The following is an 18,140-nucleotide window of genomic DNA, read 5'->3' as shown; positions in this document are numbered from 1 at the left end:
CCAAAGGCAGGCGCTAAACCGCTGAGCCACCCAGGGGATCCCCGATCTGACTTGTTTTAAAGAATCACTCAGACTTTGCTAAGAGAAATAGAGAATAAAGAATAAAAGAAGTGAATCTCATTAAAATCCTGCAATAATCCAGGGAAGCCATAATGGTGGGTTGAAACAAACGAGTGATAATGATTAGCTAGATTTTAGTTAGGTTTTGAAAAGAGAAACCACAAGATTTGATGAACTGGATGTGAAAGGAGAGGAAGATGAATCAAGGAGATATTTTAAAGGATTAGGAAGAGCAGACTTGGCATTAACTGAGACAAGAAAAGTCAGAGAGGCAATTTTCCTAGAATCTAGCAAATCGTCCAGTACATAGTAGACCCTCAAATATTTGTGAATTAAATTTAACTGAATGAACTCCCAAAATGAAACAGTAAACTCGATGTATTGCTTTCTATTTGCTCTAATTTCCCTTAGTAATGTTTGCTAATTACACAAGGACTTAGCCAGTAACACAGTTCACGTGCTTGCAAGGAAACCTTACACCACCACACAGCGAGTAATCCTGACATATCAAGTACTAGTTGCGCTTTTAAATTTACAATCCTCCTAGATTTAAGAGAAATCTGCTATGAAAGCTCTGGGACAGCCTGAGGATTCTTACACCCGAAGTAATTAACCTGTTCCTTAATGATGTCATGTTCCTGGAAGGTAGAGCAGTGCAAACAGAACCACCTAAGCCAGAACTAATTGAAAACTTTAACACTTCATGATAAATTTTCAGAATGGGACAAGACTGAACAAGTCCCCTAAAAAAAAAAAAAAAAAGTCATCAGTCATCAGCATTTTCTTAAATGTCTTTTTTTTTTTTTTTTTTTTTTTTACCTCCAGCAAGAAGTCCCTTCCAAACAAGTTTAATGAAAAACTAAAATCTGCTTGAGAATGTGAAATTTCGCACATCTTCCCCCAAGCTGGCACTTTTCCTGCCAATCGGTGAAAAGGAGCTGCACACGGGAAAGCACTGGGCATCCTCACGTTGGCACTTGTTAGGCGTACTCCCAGACTTTCTAATCCAGCCCCCTTACTATATAGCTCCATGAAGAACCACCAAGGTAACAGAAACAAATTAGAAGGAATTCTCCTAAAATAAAAAAAGTGATCATCCTTTCCTCCCTTGCGGTTACTTAAAAAACTTAATTGAAGCTTAAAAAAATAAAAAAAATAATTAACCGACGTCTAAGTATCCTCTTTCTTCCACATCCCCGAATGCCCCACCCTAACCTAATGTGTCAAAAAAAAAAAAAATGTGCGTACAACTTCCACTGAAAATACAGCGTAAAAACGTAGATCATTGGGAGAAGCGGATCGTGCTGGATTCAGCAACAGGCAGGACTTCCTTTTTTCCTATCAGTACACGGCCTTGAACCAATCCAAACAAATCTGAAATGCCAGCCAGATTCCCCGTATCACCACCCCCCCCCCGGCCCCCCAAGCTGGCCTGCAAACACAGCAGCCACTGCCCGCACAGCCCAGCAGAAAAGAACCAGCGGGAAGAAAACAAACAACAAACAAACAAGAAAACAAACCCCAGTGCGTTTTCGAGGCAGGAGGGTTAGGAGGCAGGATTCGCACCCGCACCCCCGCCCCCGCCCCCGCCAGTCCTCCCGAGGCCGGGCCGAGCCGAGCATGCACGCCCCCCGGGCCCCGGGGCCCCGCACGCGGCGGAGGGCAGGCGAGGGGCGGGGGGGCCGGGGGGACAGGGCAGGGCTGCCCGGGCGCCGCCGGGGACGGGGCGCAGGAGGAGCGCGGCGGGCCTCGGGAGCGGCAGGAGTGCGCGGCGCCTGCCACAACCTGGAGGGCCGGGAGCCGCGCTGGGCTCCGCATCCCGCTCCCCGCTCCCCGCTCCCCGGCCGGACGGGCTGGAGGGGCTGGAGGGGCTGGAGGGGCTGCGGGTTCAAGACCCCCCCCCGCCACCACCGCCCCGTAACAGGGTGGGGCCCGCGGGGGCGCCAGGTAGGTGGGGGCTGCTGCGGGCCGTCACCCTCCCGAGGGGAGCGTGGGCAGGGAGCGTGGGAGCGGGTGGGCGGCGGGCCCCGCGGGGGGGGGGAGGGGAGGGGAGGGGAGGCAGCGAGGGCGCGTGCGCGACCCCGGCCCGGACCCCGCAGGCTCGAGCGGCCGCCGGACTCCGGAGCCCCGCGCGGCGCTCCCCGGCCCGCGCCCTCCCCGCCCCCACACTCACCATGTAGAGGGTGAAGGGCAGGCCGAGCAGAAAGAGCCACAGGTAGAGGTGCAGCGCGTTGACGAAGGTGGCCTGGTGCGGGTCGTAGTACCAGCCCCCGCTGAGCGCGGCCCACACCCCCTGCCGGAGGATCTGCAGCGTCTGCGACCCCATCCCCACCCGCCGCCGCCGCCGCCGCCGCGCCCGCCGCCGTCCCCGGCCCCGGCCCCGGCCCCGGCCCCGGCCCCGTCCCCGCCCCGGCCCCAGCTCGGCCTCGCGGAGCGGGAGCCCGCAGCTGCCCCGTCTATCCCCCTCCGGAGCTCCGGCGGTCGCTAGGGCTGCTGCAGGAGGAGGAGGAGGAGGAGGAGGAGGAGACCGAGGAGGCGGCGAGCGGCGGGGCGGAGGACAGCGGAGGAGAGGAGGAGACCAGCCTCCACAGCGCCGCCGCCATCTTGTCTCCTAACACCGGGCGCCGGAGCCAGGGCCCCGCGGCCCGCCGCCGCCGCCGCCGCCGCCGCCGCGACCCCCGCCGGACACCAGCCCGGGGCCGGGAGGACAGGGAAGCCGCGCGCCCGCGACCGAGCCAGAGCAGGCCGCGCCCCCTCCAGCCCCTCCTCTCCAGCCCCTCCCCCCCCCGCGGGTGCGCGCAGCGCCTCGGCCCCCGCGAGCGCCTCCTGCCGGCGCCCTGGAGAAGCGCGCGCGGACCGCACGGGGCGGCGGGAGGGGGGAGGGGGAGGGGGAGGGGAGGGGGCGGGGACGCTCCTTTCTGAGTCGAGTAAACCAGCCTGCCGCGTGCCCTGACCGGCCCCCAACCCCGGGACAGCTCGAACCCTGTCCTGAGAACCTTGATCCGCATCCTCCCTGGCTGACCCCTGATCTTTTGTGAACCTTGATCAGCACATCCTCCCTGGCTGACCTCCCTGGCTGACCTCTGACCTTTTGTGAAACTTGATCCGCATCCTCCCTGGCTGACCCCTGACCTTTTGTGAACCTTGATCAGCATCCTCCCTGGCTGACCCCTGACCTTTTGTGAACCTTGATCAGCACATCCTCCCTGGCTGACCTCCCTGGCTGACCCCTGACCTTTTGTGAACCTTGATCAGCATCCTCCCTGGCCGACCTTGATCAGCAGCCTCACTGGCTGACCCCTGACCTTTTGTGGGGTTTCACAAAACACCTGGGGACGGCGAGCCTAATATCTGCGATGCTTCTGGAAGGCCCGGGAGAATCCGACACAGCTGGTGACTAACGAAAAGTGACAAGTGTGCCCAATCTGACGGAGAACAAGAACCGTATTGGCTTGGGCCTTGGAGGGAGGGTGAGAAACCTAGCATCGCCAGAATCGCCAGGATCGGAGGGATGTACTGCTCCCAAAGACAGGTAAATGAATGCCAACTTCGAGACATGTAACAGGATGGGGTAGACCGGTTTAGCATTTTACACGGTGATTTTATATCTTAAGGCGCTGTCATGTAGCTGTCTTTATGAATGGACCAATCTAAACAGCCTCGAAAGATTAACTGTGACTCCACCCCAAGTCACAGTTAGTGTCTCGCGGTTCTCTTTTTAATACTGCTGTAAAGACTGGCAATCGTTGCTGGCTCTTTGTCATGTTTATAAGGCATGTCTGATCTCATCGAATGAAATTCCTTTTTTTCTCCTTTTGAAGTTTGAGTTTATTATGTCAATAAAAGTATTCTATCTTCCTGGATGAAAGCTGCTATTAATTAATGGAAAGAAGAAAAAAAAAAAACCTATAAAGCCAAAAGAAATTGGTGCTATTTTAAAAAGGGTATTGGAAAACCATGCAGTGCCTCCCAGTGCCATCCCACTTTACAACGCAAACGTTTTCAGACTCTTTTCATTTGACCCATGCACCACTCAGGTAAGGGCAGCATAGAGGCTTTTATCTTATGGCTGAGGAAACCGAAGTGCAGAGGAAGTAAGTGATTGCACACGTTCTCGTAAGTAATAGTGGCTGAGAAGACCTCTGAAACCAACAGTCATTCTAACTGCACTGACTGGAGTTAGTTAATTTCTTAGCATCCTCCCTACCTTACCCATTCAGACAAGAATTTGAACTGATCAACGCGCTGCTCGGCAGCTTTTGGTTACCAGTGCCAGTTTAAACGTTATGACCAGTTGTTCTCAAGGTGTAGTACCAGGAGCAATTGCGTCAACATCACCTGAGAACTTTGTTAGAAATGCAAATTCTCAGGCACCACTCCAGTGCAACTCCAGATGTGGGACCTAGCAATCTGTTTTAACAAGCCCTTCAGAAGATTCCAATGTTCCTTTTTTTTTTTTTTTAAGGTTATTTATTCACAAGAGACACTGAGAGAGGCAGACATAGAGGGAGAAGCAGGCTCCCTGTGGGGAACCTGATGCAGGACTCCATCCTAGGCCCCAGGATCATGACCTGAGCTGAAAGCAAATGCTCAACCACTGATCTACCCAGGTGCCCCTCCAATGTACCTTAAAGGTTGAAAATACCATTGTAGAAAACTATCCCCGGCCTTGATTAGTTTATTTCCTTATAACCACAAAGCCATCAGATTCCGAGTACCTTCAAATTGTGAGACACGAGTAAACACTGGCCAAAATATACTTAAATATGTGAGTATGTCTAGGGTCCCTGGATGTCTCAGTGGGTAAAGCCTCTGCCTTCAGCTAGGGTCATGATCCCAGGGTCCCGGGTCCTGGATGAGTTCCACATGGGGCTCCCTGCTCAGCAGGGAATCTGCTTCTTCCTCTGCCCTCCTCCTCTGCTCCAATGTGCCTGTGCATGTGCTCTCTCTCTCATAAAAAGTAAATAAAAATCTTAAAAATATATATATATATATATGAGTATGTCTGAAAGCACGATCAAGTTTAAATAATGTAACTTTACAATTAAAATAGTGGCCTTGGGCAGCTGGGTGGCTCAGCGGTTTAGCGCCGCCTTCAGCCCAGGATGTGATCCTGGAGTCCTGGGATCGAGTCCCGTGTCAGGCTCCCTGCATGGAGCCTGCTTCTCCCTCTGCCTGTGTCTCTGCCTCTGTGTGTATGTGTGTATCTCTCATGAATAAATAAACAAAATCTTTAAAAAAAAAAACAAAAAAATAAAATAGTGGCCTTGAGGCTTGGTCTTAAACACAAGGTATTGTCAAGGATTCATTTGTTCCACCTAGAAGAGACAGGAAAGCTCTCTGAGCAGGTTTTGGAAGTGATCCCCAAGCTCTTCCACCCAAACAAAGATGTAAACAAGGATAAAATTCCAATACCACATCAGTTTCCACACCAGCAAATATCTGCTTTAGTTTAATGTAAAAGGATTAACTGTAATAAGGGTGAGGTAGACTGGAAGAAGTGGAGACCAGATCTAGATACCTCATGGAATCGGAGGCAGACCCAGCTGGCGTGATGAGCAAGCAGCCAGAAGACAGTATCTGGAGGGTGTGGAATGGGTAGTAGCCAGGAAGGCAGCCAACACGAGGCTGGTTCAACACAGAGAATGCAAATGTTATAAGCCAGTGGGCAGCTGGAACACAACCTTGGGAAGTCCAGGAGCAGACAAAAATGAGGAAATCATGGCAAGCATTAAGAAAATATGTTGCTTGTAGCAAAGCCTCCGCTTCAGTGCTGTCTTCCAGGTCTGGATTCCTCTCCCTATGGAACTGATGAAAGAATTCAGGTCCTTGAGATAATGTGCTGGGTAAGTTTGCAGGGCAAGGTCTTGGGCTCAGGGCTAAATCACAAGTATCCAAAGGGCAGATCTGATAGACAGAGGGAGACTTAGAAAATTTTTTTTTAATTTTTATTTATTTATGATAGTCACAGAGAGAGAGAGAGGCGCAGAGACACAGGCAGAGGGAGAAGCAGGCTCCATGCACAGGGAGCCCGATGTGGGATTCGATCCCGGGTCTCCAGGATCGCGCCCTGGGCCAAAGGCAGGCGCCAAACCGCTGCGCCACCCAGGGATCCCCAGAGGGAGACTTAGAAACAAAGCAGGAATTTAATGCCTAGAACTGAGACCCAATTTCACATTGATCACAGTTGCCTTGTTTTGAGGTTCCATAGAGTTAATACAGAACTCTAATTTCCTTCTAATATGGCTGGGAATGATCCAGGAGCCTAGAGATGTGAGTCCAGTGATACCAACCACTGAGTAAAAGGGGGTGAACAGAATAAGCAGGCCCCGAAGGTAGAAAAAGCAGCTATGGACTACGTTTTTTCGGCTCTGGATTGGTAAGTGCATTTTAGAAAAATGCTAATTAAGTTAGCACTTGAAAGAATTCAGCAAAATGGATGACCTTTTGGAAAGACTGACTCAGTCTTTGGACTGGGGACCAAAGGGGAGAACCCTACAATGCTTTTTATCTGTAGCTTTCGAAATGTTTATGAATGCTGCCACAATAAGATTTCTATTTAATAGACAGAAAGCCAAGGCACTGAGAGGTTAAATGGTTTGCCCAAAGATAATATACCTTAAAATAGAAGAACAGGACAAAAACTAAAGAATCTAATTTGCTAAGTGTTAGTCCTCTGAGCCCTGCATAAAAGCTATTAATAATGTTACACTTAGCATGTCAAAGTTAGCAGCAATGACATACTACGAAACCACCGCCTGACATTTGCTCATCTTTCAGCTAATTCTATTAAGATTATACTTCCTCACTACTTCATGGGCCCCTTGAGGACTGGGAATGCTCTAACAGCAGGTATTCCCCTCCTGCCTTAAAGGAACAAAGCTGAGTGTGCAAAGCCGCCTTTAAAAAAAAAAAAAAGATTTTATTTATTTGATAGAGAAGAGAGAGAATGAGCAGGGCGAGGGGCAGAGGGAAAGGGAGAAGCAGACTCCCTACTGAGCAGGCAGCCAACCACAGGGCTTGATCCTGGGACTCCAGGATGGTCACCTGAGCCAAAGGTAGACGCTTATCTGACTGAGCTACCCAGGCACCCTTGTGCAAAGCTTTCTAATAACCCCCACCCAAGCCCACCTTGAAGAAGAGGTGAACAAACTGGCAGTTCTGGTCAGTTTATACGGCAATAATTATGTACTTTGGACATTACAGCCCACGTCCTGCCAACAACCTAAATGCAGCAGTTATCCTTGTTTTCTCCCTCAACCCAAACCAGCCCTTTTTATTTATTTCTCTTAGTGAAACCACTATTTTCCAACTAGCTCAGACTTGAAACCTAATATACCTTCCCCCACGGTCTAGTTTCCTGCAGTCTCTCCTGCATAATCCTTCCTTCGCAAAGCCGATCAACCATCCTGGTGAATACCCTCATCAACTCATACCAAATAGCCTCTATTGCCTCCAGTCTCTCTTCAAAAATCATTCTACATTCCACCAACAAATTAATCCCCCTAATCCACTTTTTCTGTGCCCCTCCTCTTCTCAGAAGCTTTCAATTCTTTTCATGTGCCTACAGTACCCAGGGCATACTCCTTAGCCAGGCATTCAAGGTCCCCAACAAGGGAATCATACTGTCTTCTCTAACATAACTCCCACTACTCCCAAGCATAAGCCATTTTACTGGCAAATATCAGCATACCTATTTAATTTTATTTACCAGGCCATCCATTTATTTATTTCTGCCTCTGTGCTCCTACTGACACATTTGCCTTACCTAGAAAAACTTACTCCTCCATCTGCCTACTAAAATCCACTATGACTACTTCAAATCCGTTCATCTATTTTTTGAATAGCCTAAAGCACTCATATGTTCCATTCATTTAGCACTAAAATGGGTGCTATTTTGTATCCCTCCAACCAAACTGTACATTCCTTGAGGGCAAGGCACTTCTCAGCCTGTCCCATAATGCCTAGCAGAAAGCCGTTAAAGTCAATTGACATTCCGTCCATATAAGTTGAAAAAATAAACCACTACAGAAAGCAATGACTTTTTTTTTTAAATGTATTTATTCATGAGAGACAGAGAGAGAGAGAGAGAGAGAAAGAGAGAAGCAGAGACACAGGCAAAGGGAGAAGCAGCCTCCATGCAGGGAGCCCGATGCAGGACTCAATCCCGGGACTCCAGGATCATGCCCTGGGCTGAAGGCGGCGCTAAACTGCTGAGCCACCCAGGGATCCCCCACCCCCACCCACCCCCGCGCCTTTTTTTTTAATACAATGACTTTTTCATTAAAGATCTTGTCTATTTTAGGTTTCATTTGGTAATTCTTCAACATTCAAAAACATTATTGCCATCTCAGAAGGAGTCTGGAATAAAGATGAGGATAATTTGGAAGAGAAGGGAAGAGCCCTTGAATCCTTCCTTGGTTCTCTTTATAGTTATTTGCTATATACCACTTTTTATCACATCAGGAAAGTAAATGTCAAAGCAGGGGAGGGGAACTTCCCAAATCCTCCATTATATAATTATAAAATATAATGAATGTGTAGTTAAATAAGTAAAGTAGCTCATCCTTCTGGGAAATCTCAACTCAATCTACTGGGTTTTTTAAAACTTTTTTTAAAAGTTTTTTTTACTCATTTATTTAAGTAATCTCCATTGCCACCATGGGGCTTGACCTCACCACTCTGAGATCAAGAGTCATGATCTGACTGAGCAAGCCAGGTGCCCCTCTATTGGGATTTTTAAATGCCGATTCCATATGAGGAGTACTTTAGAAAATGTTTTGATTGACAGTAACTAGTTCCTTAATTCTTGCTATGGTTTTGTGTCATCTTGAGGGTATCTTCTGTTATATCTCAAAATCCCAATTCACTTTTCTTTTCTTTTTTTTAAGATTTTATTTATTTATTCATGAGAGACACAGAGAGAGAGAGACAGAGGCAAAGACACAACACAGGCGGAGGGAGAAGCAGGCTACATGCAAGGAGCCTGACGTGGGACTCGATCCCGGGTCTCCAGGATCATGCCCTGGGCTGAAGGCTGAGCCACCCGAGCTCCCCCCCCAATTCACTTTTCTTAAGCTCACATACAACACTCTTGAGGCAGGGCAGTGAAAGGAAAGGGGAAGTGTGTAAGATATTGTAAAACTCCTCAAATGCTGGGAATCCCTGAATTAGAAACACATGTATTATTTCCCATCTTTTTTCACCTTAAAGGATTCTTCTATGCCAGCAGATGTCTGATGCATTTAGCTGTACCATATTAAACACCTTGCTTACCTTTCTGTCTCAGCCACGGTAGCATAATTCTGGCAAGACCTATTGGGCCAAGTGATCTAGCTGGGTGATTCTCTGAAGAGCTCACCTGATTAGTAGCTACCAGTGTCATCCAGAGCACCTGCCTGTAGTAATGCAGAAATGAGAGCTTCACTTCTGGAAGCTAGATGTCTGGCCCTTCTGGCATGGAGCACTAAGAACATTTCTTGGTGCAAAGTGGTGTTGTAGTAGAATATCATGAATCAACCTGTGTTTCAATCCAGAGTTTTCTGCTTTCTAAATGTGTCCTAGCCCCAGCTCAAGAAATCCAAGCAGGGATGCCTGGGTGGCTCAGTGGTTGAGTGTCTGTCTTTGGCTCCCGTTGTGATCCCAGGATCCTGGAATCAAGTTCTACATCAGGCTCCCTACAGAGAGCCTGTTTCTCCCTCTGCCTATGTCTCTGCCTCTCTCTTTGTATCTCTCATGAAGAAACAACAAAAGAAGTGAAATCCAAGCAGAATTGAAGAATCCTGGAGAATTCAATGTTGCAAACTCATTGCAGTTAGTTCCGATTGCTTTTTATTTATTATTTTTTAAGGAGGTGCCACGCCCAATGTGGGGCTTGAACTTATGACCCTGAGATCAAAAGTCACATGTTCTACTGACTGAGCCAGCCAGACACCCCTCAGTTACTTTTTCTAATGCAAAAATAAACAATGATGTAATAAAAAGATCCTTCCCTTGGAGATTTTTCACAGCTTTCTTTATGGAAAACTTGACAGCATATGGGAATGTGTTTCTTATGAGTTTTGTTTTTTCCTTTGGTTTGGTTTTTGGTTTTTGTCTTTTATTTTTGTTTTTACTTTGCCTATTGTCACCAGGATTCAGCATCTGTTAATATATATAACCATTTCCTAATTATGCACAAATAGTATATTTGCGCATCACTCTGGGGGAGTGATCTCTTCAGTATAAAATCTCCCAAATAAATCAGTAGAGATCATGATGCAAAGTAAAAACTCCCAGTCCATCCAGTTTTCTCACTCTCTTTCTCAGTATTTCCATCTTTTATTTTTTTTTTTAAACTTTTATTTATTTATGATAGGCACACAGTGAGAGAGAGAGAGAGGCAGAGACACAGGCAGAGGGAGAAGCAGGCTCCATGCACCGGGAGCCCGATGTGGGATTCGATCCCGGGTCTCCAGGACCGCGCCCTGGGCCAAAGGCAGGCACCAAACCGCTGCGCCACCCAGGGATCCCCAGTATTTCCATCTTTTAAACTCATTATGCTCTCACATCCTGTGACAAATATTTTTCAATGTGTAGTGCGTGAATCCCCTCCTCCATCACAATCTATTAAGAACATAGAATTCCAAATTCTGATACATCTATATACAGGGTACTGAAAAACTCCTCCAGGGTTGGGAATCCCTAAAATAGAGAGTTAATATAAGCATCTATTATTTTCCATCTTTTGTTATTAAAAGATGGAATTCCAAGCAGCCAATAGAACATTGAAGGAGCTTTTATTTTTTTTTTAATATTTATTTATTTTTGATAGAGAGAGAGAGAGGCAGAGACACAGGAGGAGGGAGAAGCAGGCTCCATGCCAGGAGCCCGATGCAGGACTCAATCCCAGGACTCCAGGATCACGCCCTGGGCCAAAGGCAGGCGCTAAACCGCTGAGCCACCCAGGGATCCCTGAAGGAGCTTTTTAAAGAAATGTTTATTTGGGACACCAGGGTGGCTCAGTGGTTAAGCATCTACCTTCAGCTCAAGTCATGATCCCAGGGTCCTGGGATCAAATCCCACATCGGGCTCCCCTCAGGGAGCCTGCTTCTCCCCTCTGCCTATATCTCTGCCTTTCTCTGTGTCCCTCATAAATGAACAAATAGTCTTTTTTAAAATAGTTTTATTTATTTAAATAATCTCTACACCTGATGTGGGGCTCAAACCCATGATTCCAAGATCAAGAGTTGCATGCTCCACTGAGTGAGCCAGCCAGGCACCCCTACATTGAATGAGCTTTTAATAGAATGGATTGCTCTTTAAGATATATGGCAAAGTGGAAAAAAAGTGTAGGAAGTATTATAATATGCTATCCATATTTTGTATGGACTTATGTATTGACTGTGCCTAACAGAACATCTGAGACAATGGCAGCAGGAGTTGCCACAGGGGTGAGAGAAAGATTTACTTTTTCTTGTGTATCATTTGTACTTTATAAATTTTATGTCATGTTCACGTTACCCATTTTTAAAGAGTAATTAATAAGTTGGAAAATAATCCCAGATCCCTAGGTTATATTCAAGCCTTACTAAATTGAAATCTCTCACTTGGGGCTGAGAGATCTGCATTTTTAAGCACCTTATTCCATAAGCCAGGATAGAGAACCACTGTCCCTAACTTTTCCTTTTTTTTTTTTTTTTTTTTAATTCCTTCCTTCTTTTCTTTCTCCTGACCTCTCTACTGCCACCACCTCTCTTGCTCTCACTTCCTTACCTAGCGTAGGTCTCAGGATTTTATAATTCGATGACTCCAAGACCAGTGCTCTTGTCACTCCTTCCCCTCCCTCACTTGCCATTCACTAAAACCACAATCCAGGATGGATCTGCCTTTTCTACCTTCAGCACACAGGCTAAATTCCCAAGTTCTAATCTCAGCTGCTACCTGGATTTTTCCTGACATTCTTTGGTTCTTAGTATCTGTTTCGTCCCTTGTAGTGACTTTTTTTTTTTAAGATTTTATTTTTTCATGAGAGACACAGAGAGAGGCAGAGACACAGGCAGAGACACAGGCAGAGGGAGAAGCAGGCTCCATGCAGGGAACCCGATGTGGAACTCCATCCCAGGACCCTGGGATCACAACCTGAGCCAAAGGCAGATGCTCAACCACTGAGCTACCCAGGTGCCCTGCCTCATCACAATTTTTAAAAGCTCACCAATGGGACATGATCCTGGAGACCCAGGATGGAGTCCCACGTCAGGCTCCCTGCATGGAGCCTGCTTCTCCCTCTGCCTGTGTCTCTGCCTCTGTGTGTGTGTGTGTGTGTGTGTGTGTGTGTCTCATGAATAAATAAATAAAATCTTTAAAAAATAAAAAAAAAATAAAATAAAAGCTCACCAATGTTCTCATATACCCCTCTTGCTCCCATAGCACAAAGAAAATAGAGGATATTAGATTGGCATCTCTCAATTTCTTGCCCTTCTACTTTATTTATCTACACACTCATCCATCTTTCCTTCTCTTTTTTTTTCTTCTCTGAGTGGAACAGGTGTCACTCTGCCTAAGGAATTCTATCTGTACTCTCTAGACCCCTCTCCTACAGTCTCTGAACCATACTCAATCTGTTAACCTTGGCTCCTTGGGCACAAAAAGCATTCTCTCTCTACTGATTCTTTTCTTCAGGCTACAAACAAGCACTCTCCTCTGCAAGCCTTCTGTGTGCTCCAACATCCACCTTCTTTCTCCTCTCCTTTCCAGCCAAGTTTATTAAGAGTGGAACGATGGGGGCGCCTGGGTGGCTCAGTCCCTTAAGCGTTTGACTCTTGATTTCAGCCCAGGTCATGATCTCAGTGTCCTGAGATTGAGCCCAAGTTGAGCCCAGTGTTGAGCCCTGAGTAGGGCTCCATACTCAATGGAGAGTCAGCTTCTCTCCCTGTCCTTCTCCCTCTGCCCCTCCTGCTTGTGAACTCTCTCTCTCAAATTGTTAAATAAATCTTAAAAAAAAAAAAAAAAAGAGTGGAAGGATGCTCTTCACCTGCTTGAATTTGACTCTGCTACGCTTGAGCTCGAGTCACCTGTGATTTCCTAGTTGCGAAGTCCAGCAGGTACTTTTCAGTCCCTACTCTGTTTAAACGTTTTGCTCCTGGGTCATCACTCTCTCTTCCTGGTTTCCTCTCACCTCCTTCCCTGATTATCCTAGACTTGGTCATCTTTATGGAGTCCTCCTCTTCCACTACTCAAAGGTTGTCAGTGGATTAAGAAGGAAAGAAACTTCCTATCATCCACTTCCAGGAGATGCTAACACCTCCCAACCTGAGTCCTGTAGTGACCCTCAGCCAATGTGAAGCACCAGAAAATGAAAACAAAGTCCTGAGGAGGAGTGATTAGAAACACAACACCTCAAAAGTATTTGTGAAAATTAGTGTCTCAAGATGACCTCTGCTGTAAATATTGCAGCTGTGATCTAAATTTGCTTTTGGGGTTTTGTTTGCTTTAAATCCCTTACTCCTGATAGCCTCAGGTTACTAGGAGTTCTTAAACTTCCTAATTTCTAATTTATGAAAAGCTTTTTACAAGCATTTATTTATTTATTTAGCTCTCAGGCTTGTATTTTGAAAACCTGACATTAACAGCCTCTCTACCAATCTGCTTCCAAGCGGCCTTTTTGGCTGCTATTTTAGTTTTTCATCATCTTCAAAAAAAAAATTTTTTTAGCATTTTTTTTTACCAGAGAAAATATAGAAAAAGGAGCTAAAACTTACCCAGTAGACCCCTACCCAGCCACAACCACTGAAAATCTTGGTATCCTACACTGTCTCTTCATTCCATCCCTCCCCCCTCCCCAACTACTTCTGTACCATATTCTAATCGGAGTTCAGAGCCTGATTGGGAAAGTTTTTATGTCAACACATGCCATGTGCCTTGGCAGTTTGCTAAGTCTGAGAAACTTCAGGAGGCATTTTTTCCTTCTGACTTCCCCATGTGTTTCACTTAGATTCTTGGAAACATTCCTCTGTGCGACATGGGTATTAGCCTACAGCCTCAAGTAACAGAAAATTCAATTTGAACTCACGTAAACAATAAGGAAAAGTATTGCTTCATAAAACTATAAGTCCAGGAGGTAGGGTGGCTTCAAGGGCAGTTTAATTTACTGGCCCTGGATCTCCGTCTCTGCAGTACCCTGAGATGACCTCCTTTCTGGGTTGGCTTTCACCTAAGGCTGCTCCCTTCATGGAGCAACATGGCTGTTAGCAGTTACTGGTTTTACCTAGAAATGCTATCCATCTGTGTGCAGTTTATCTGGGAGCAAGGAAACTTCTTTCCCAAGAGCCTCTAGCATTCTTGAGTCAAGTCCTGTTCTCAGGGCAATGCTAGACACTGACTTTGGCCAGGGTTCCTGAACCAGTTACTGGCCATGAGAATGGAGTTGCTGTTAGACCAGCCAATCCCAGGTGTGGACTGAGACACAAGGCATACACTGAGAGCAGTAGATCCCTAAATAAAAACTGGATTATGTTAAGAATCAGAGGAATGAATGCAGACTAACCAGATGGACAACTACACATGGGTTTAGAAACTTGGCCATTTATTTATTTAATTTATTAATAAAATTAATTGTGTTTAATTAATCAGCAAATTTTGGCTTGTTATTGTTTAGTATTTCATTTTTATTTTTCTTAAGATTTTTTATTCATTCATTCATGAGAGACACAGAGAGAGAGGCAGAGACATAGGCAGAGGGAGAAGCAGGCTCCATCCATGCAGGGAGTCCCATGTGGAACTCTATCCTGAGACTCCAGGATCAAGACCTGAGTTGAAGGCAGATGCTCAACCATTGAGCCACCCAGGTGTCCCCTAGTATTTCATTTTTTAAAGTTTTATTAGGTGATACCTTCACATAGTTCAATATTTAAGAAAAAACAAAACCAAACAAAAAGTATATACAATAAATATCCTTTCTATTGCTGATCCCCAGCCACATAGAGATATTTTATGTATATACAAGGAAAAAATCAAGAGTATATACATATAAGCTCTCATTGTACACAAAGTATAGCATTCTATAAACACTGTACTGCACCTTTTTTTTTTCTGAGCGATTTATACTGGAGATTACTGTATCAGCACCTAAAGAGCTTTGCCATTCTTCTCTCACTGCATTGTATTATACTGTATGAATATACCACAATTTATTTAATACCCATGCAGGGACATTTAGGTGGCTAATAATGTTTCACCTTTAAAATACAGCTATGATGAATGATATCATATATATTTCATTGTGCATATTTGGGAAATATCTAAAGCATAAATTCCTAAAAGTGGAGTTAATACCAAATTGCCCTACCTACTACTACACCTATTTATACTGCCACTGGCAAGGCATGAAAGTGCCTGTTTCAGAGCACCCTTACCAAAAGAGCATGTAATCAGACTTTGGGATTTTTGGTAATCTGATCACTGAACATTGTTAATATAATTTTTTTTAAAGATTTTATTTATTTGAGAAAAAGAAAGAGAGCACTATCAGGGGGGAGGGGGGAGGAAGATGGAGACCCAGAAGCAGAGAGCCTGTCCCTGCCTCAATCCCAGGAGCCCAAGATCATGACCTGAACTGAAGGCAGACATTTAACTGAGCCACCCAGGCGCCCCTATTATCTCAGCATAATTTTAATTTGAATCTCTTCTATTATGAGTGAGGCTAAGCCACTCTCATGTGCCTCAGAGCCATTTCTTGCTCTTCCAGGCCTGGCCTGTTCTTATTCTTTGCCCATGTTTGTATTGCACCATTGGTCTTTTGCTTTCTGATTTGTAGGAGCTCCTATGATAAAAGAAATTAGTCTTTGGTCTGCATTAGAGCTGCAAATATTTCCATCCAATTTGCCGTTTGTCTTCTGACTTAGCTCATAGTTTTATCCAGGGAGAAAATTTTATTTTTTTTTAAAGATTTATTTATTTATTTATGATAGAGAGAGAGAGAGGAGAGAGAGACAGAGACACAGGAGGAGGGAGAAGCAGGCTCCGCCGGGAGCCCGACGTGGGACTCCATCCCGGGACTCCAGGATCGTGCCCTGGGCCAAAGGCAGGCGCTAAACTGCTGAGCCACCCAGGGATCCCCCCAGGGAGAAAATTTTAATGTTATGAGATTGAACATATCAATCTTTTATAGTTCTGTGTTTAATGTCGTAACTAAAAAGCCCTTCCCCTATTCTTTGGTGAATAACTCTATTTTAGTTTCTTCTAAAAGAGAAGATGGTTTCATTTTTATACATTTAAATATATCTGCTTGGAATTTATCCTGGCCAAGTATGAGGAATAAAACCAATTTTGATTTTTTTCCCCACTTGATTGACTTTAATTTTATGCTGTTTCATGATGATACCTCTTCTTGTTTTATGACACTGAAGGTATTGCCAGTATTCTCTGTAAATGTTTTAAAACATCTAAGTTTTCATTGATTTTAATTAGCAAATCAGTAACTCTGAGAGTTTCTATAACTTACCCTAGGCCATGATATAGGCTGGAGGTTGGAGAGACAATGGGATCAAAAGGTCTTGAAATCACACAAGAAATAATGCTTGTTGCATATTCATCATGATCACTATTTGGAAATGTCCTTGCTCAGGACATGCACTCAAAATATAAACAATTGAAAATAACAAAGTAGGGCCCCTGGGTGGCTCAGTTGGTTGAGTGTCTGCCTTCTGCTCAGGTCAAGATCCCAGAGTCCTGGGATCAAGTCAATCGGCTAGCTCCCTGCTGAGCAGGGAGCCTACTTCTCCCTCTCCCTCTGCCCATCCCCTTGCACCTGTGCTTTGTCAAATAAATAAATAAAATCTTAAAAACAACAACAAAGTATAGCTTAAGTGATTTAAGTCACTTGAAACTGAATGTAAGTTCTCTTTATTAACTTAGGTTCTTTTTAGACATGGAATGATTAATCTCCCATAGATTACCTGGGCCAGGTAGCTTACTTCTGGGTGCATTCTAAGATGCTGTCCCCAGAGTTTTAATCAAGAGGCAGCACAAGGGGTATGAAGCCCCCCTCCAATGATACCTAGGGAGATGGGAGCCCAGCCAGGAAAGACAGAATGCAGACATATCTTGGTTTCCTAAGCTATGGAGATTGGTCAAATCCAGATACCCAGGGACACTTACTCATCTCCCTTTTATTGCAAGGAGAATGGAATATGCATTGTGATTCTCTAGTGGAATAAAAACTAACATCTATCCACAGCAATGGAATGTCATGGTCACTGCTGAGTAAAAATCCTTTGACAAGTACAAACAGACTTCTGCTGTAGCACTGTCACATCGCATTATAGTCATTTGTTTACATCTTTATCTTTCCCAGGAGACCAGGAGTTATTTTAAGGGCAGATGCTCTTTGTCTTGTTTGAATCCCTATAGCTTCGTATACACATCCCTCTCTATAGGAATGTGCTTATTGCATACTTTCTCTACTCATAGAGCCCACACTTCAATACTTGCTATTTGCTCAGCAGCTATGTATCAGCCACTGAACTACAGAACTCCCCATGCTTTACCTTTTTCAATTCTTATAACAGTGCTATGAGGTAGGTACTATTATTTTTCTCCCTTGTAATAGTGAGGAAACTAAGAGACAGGGAAGTTAAGTAACTTGCTTAAGGTCACACAGATAAAAGATGGTGGAGCCAAGATTCAGATCCCACATGGTCTAACTCCATTAAATCTAATTTGTTTTAATTTTATTTTTGAGTAATATCTACACACAACATAGGGCTCAAACTCACAACCCCAAGATCAAGAGTTGTGTGCTCTACTGACTGAGCCAGCCAGGCGCCCCAACATTTAATCTAATTTTGTTGTTTTTACTGACATATCTATTGTGTGACACATCTCACAGCTGATTGCCACACAGTGGCATAGAACCTCTAATTTACTGGGAAGGATGTGGGAATGGCATTCAAGGAGATTGGGTTCATTTCTGGGTTGCAACTCACTGGTGGTTGCTTAAGAAAGTGCATCCGTTTCCTCACCTGTAGAATACATAATAAAATGACCTCTTTATCTCAGGCTTGTTGAGAGGATTAAATGAGGTTTAAAACAATCTGCTATAA

The 18,140-nt window shown here is 45.1% G+C and overlaps 2 protein-coding genes across 19 annotated transcripts in view; one reads left to right on the top strand and one right to left on the bottom strand.

The window, feature by feature from the left end:
* Positions 1–2,402, bottom strand: part of PCNX1 (pecanex 1) — a 163,706-nt gene extending 161,304 nt beyond the window's left edge. For 8 of the 11 annotated variants that reach the window (XM_077909819.1, XM_077909821.1, XM_077909816.1 and 5 more), the window contains exon 1: positions 2,234–2,401. In XM_077909819.1, the coding sequence (XP_077765945.1) occupies positions 2,234–2,386 (153 nt within the window). In that variant the 5' untranslated portion in view covers positions 2,387–2,401. Of the gene's footprint in view, positions 1–2,233 lie in introns of all 11 variants that reach the window. The other 3 variants (XM_077909812.1, XM_077909815.1, XM_077909813.1) reach the window with 1 other exon arrangement.
* Positions 1,801–18,140, top strand: part of LOC144320837 (uncharacterized) — a 41,273-nt gene continuing 24,933 nt past the window's right edge. The window contains exons 1-4 of one of the 8 annotated variants that reach the window (XR_013386473.1): positions 1,801–2,007; positions 3,110–3,592; positions 5,845–5,906; positions 6,322–6,439. The gene's annotated coding sequence lies outside the window, so the exon portion shown is untranslated. Of the gene's footprint in view, positions 2,008–2,915; positions 3,593–5,844; positions 5,907–6,321; positions 6,440–18,140 lie in introns of those variants that run through there. The other 7 variants (XR_013386468.1, XR_013386470.1, XR_013386466.1 and 4 more) reach the window with 7 other exon arrangements.

Source organism: Canis aureus, chromosome 9 (genome assembly GCF_053574225.1).
Source record: "Canis aureus isolate CA01 chromosome 9, VMU_Caureus_v.1.0, whole genome shotgun sequence".
NCBI classification, from domain to species: domain Eukaryota; kingdom Metazoa; phylum Chordata; class Mammalia; order Carnivora; family Canidae; genus Canis; species Canis aureus.
This window is presented reverse-complemented; position numbering and strand designations above follow the sequence as displayed.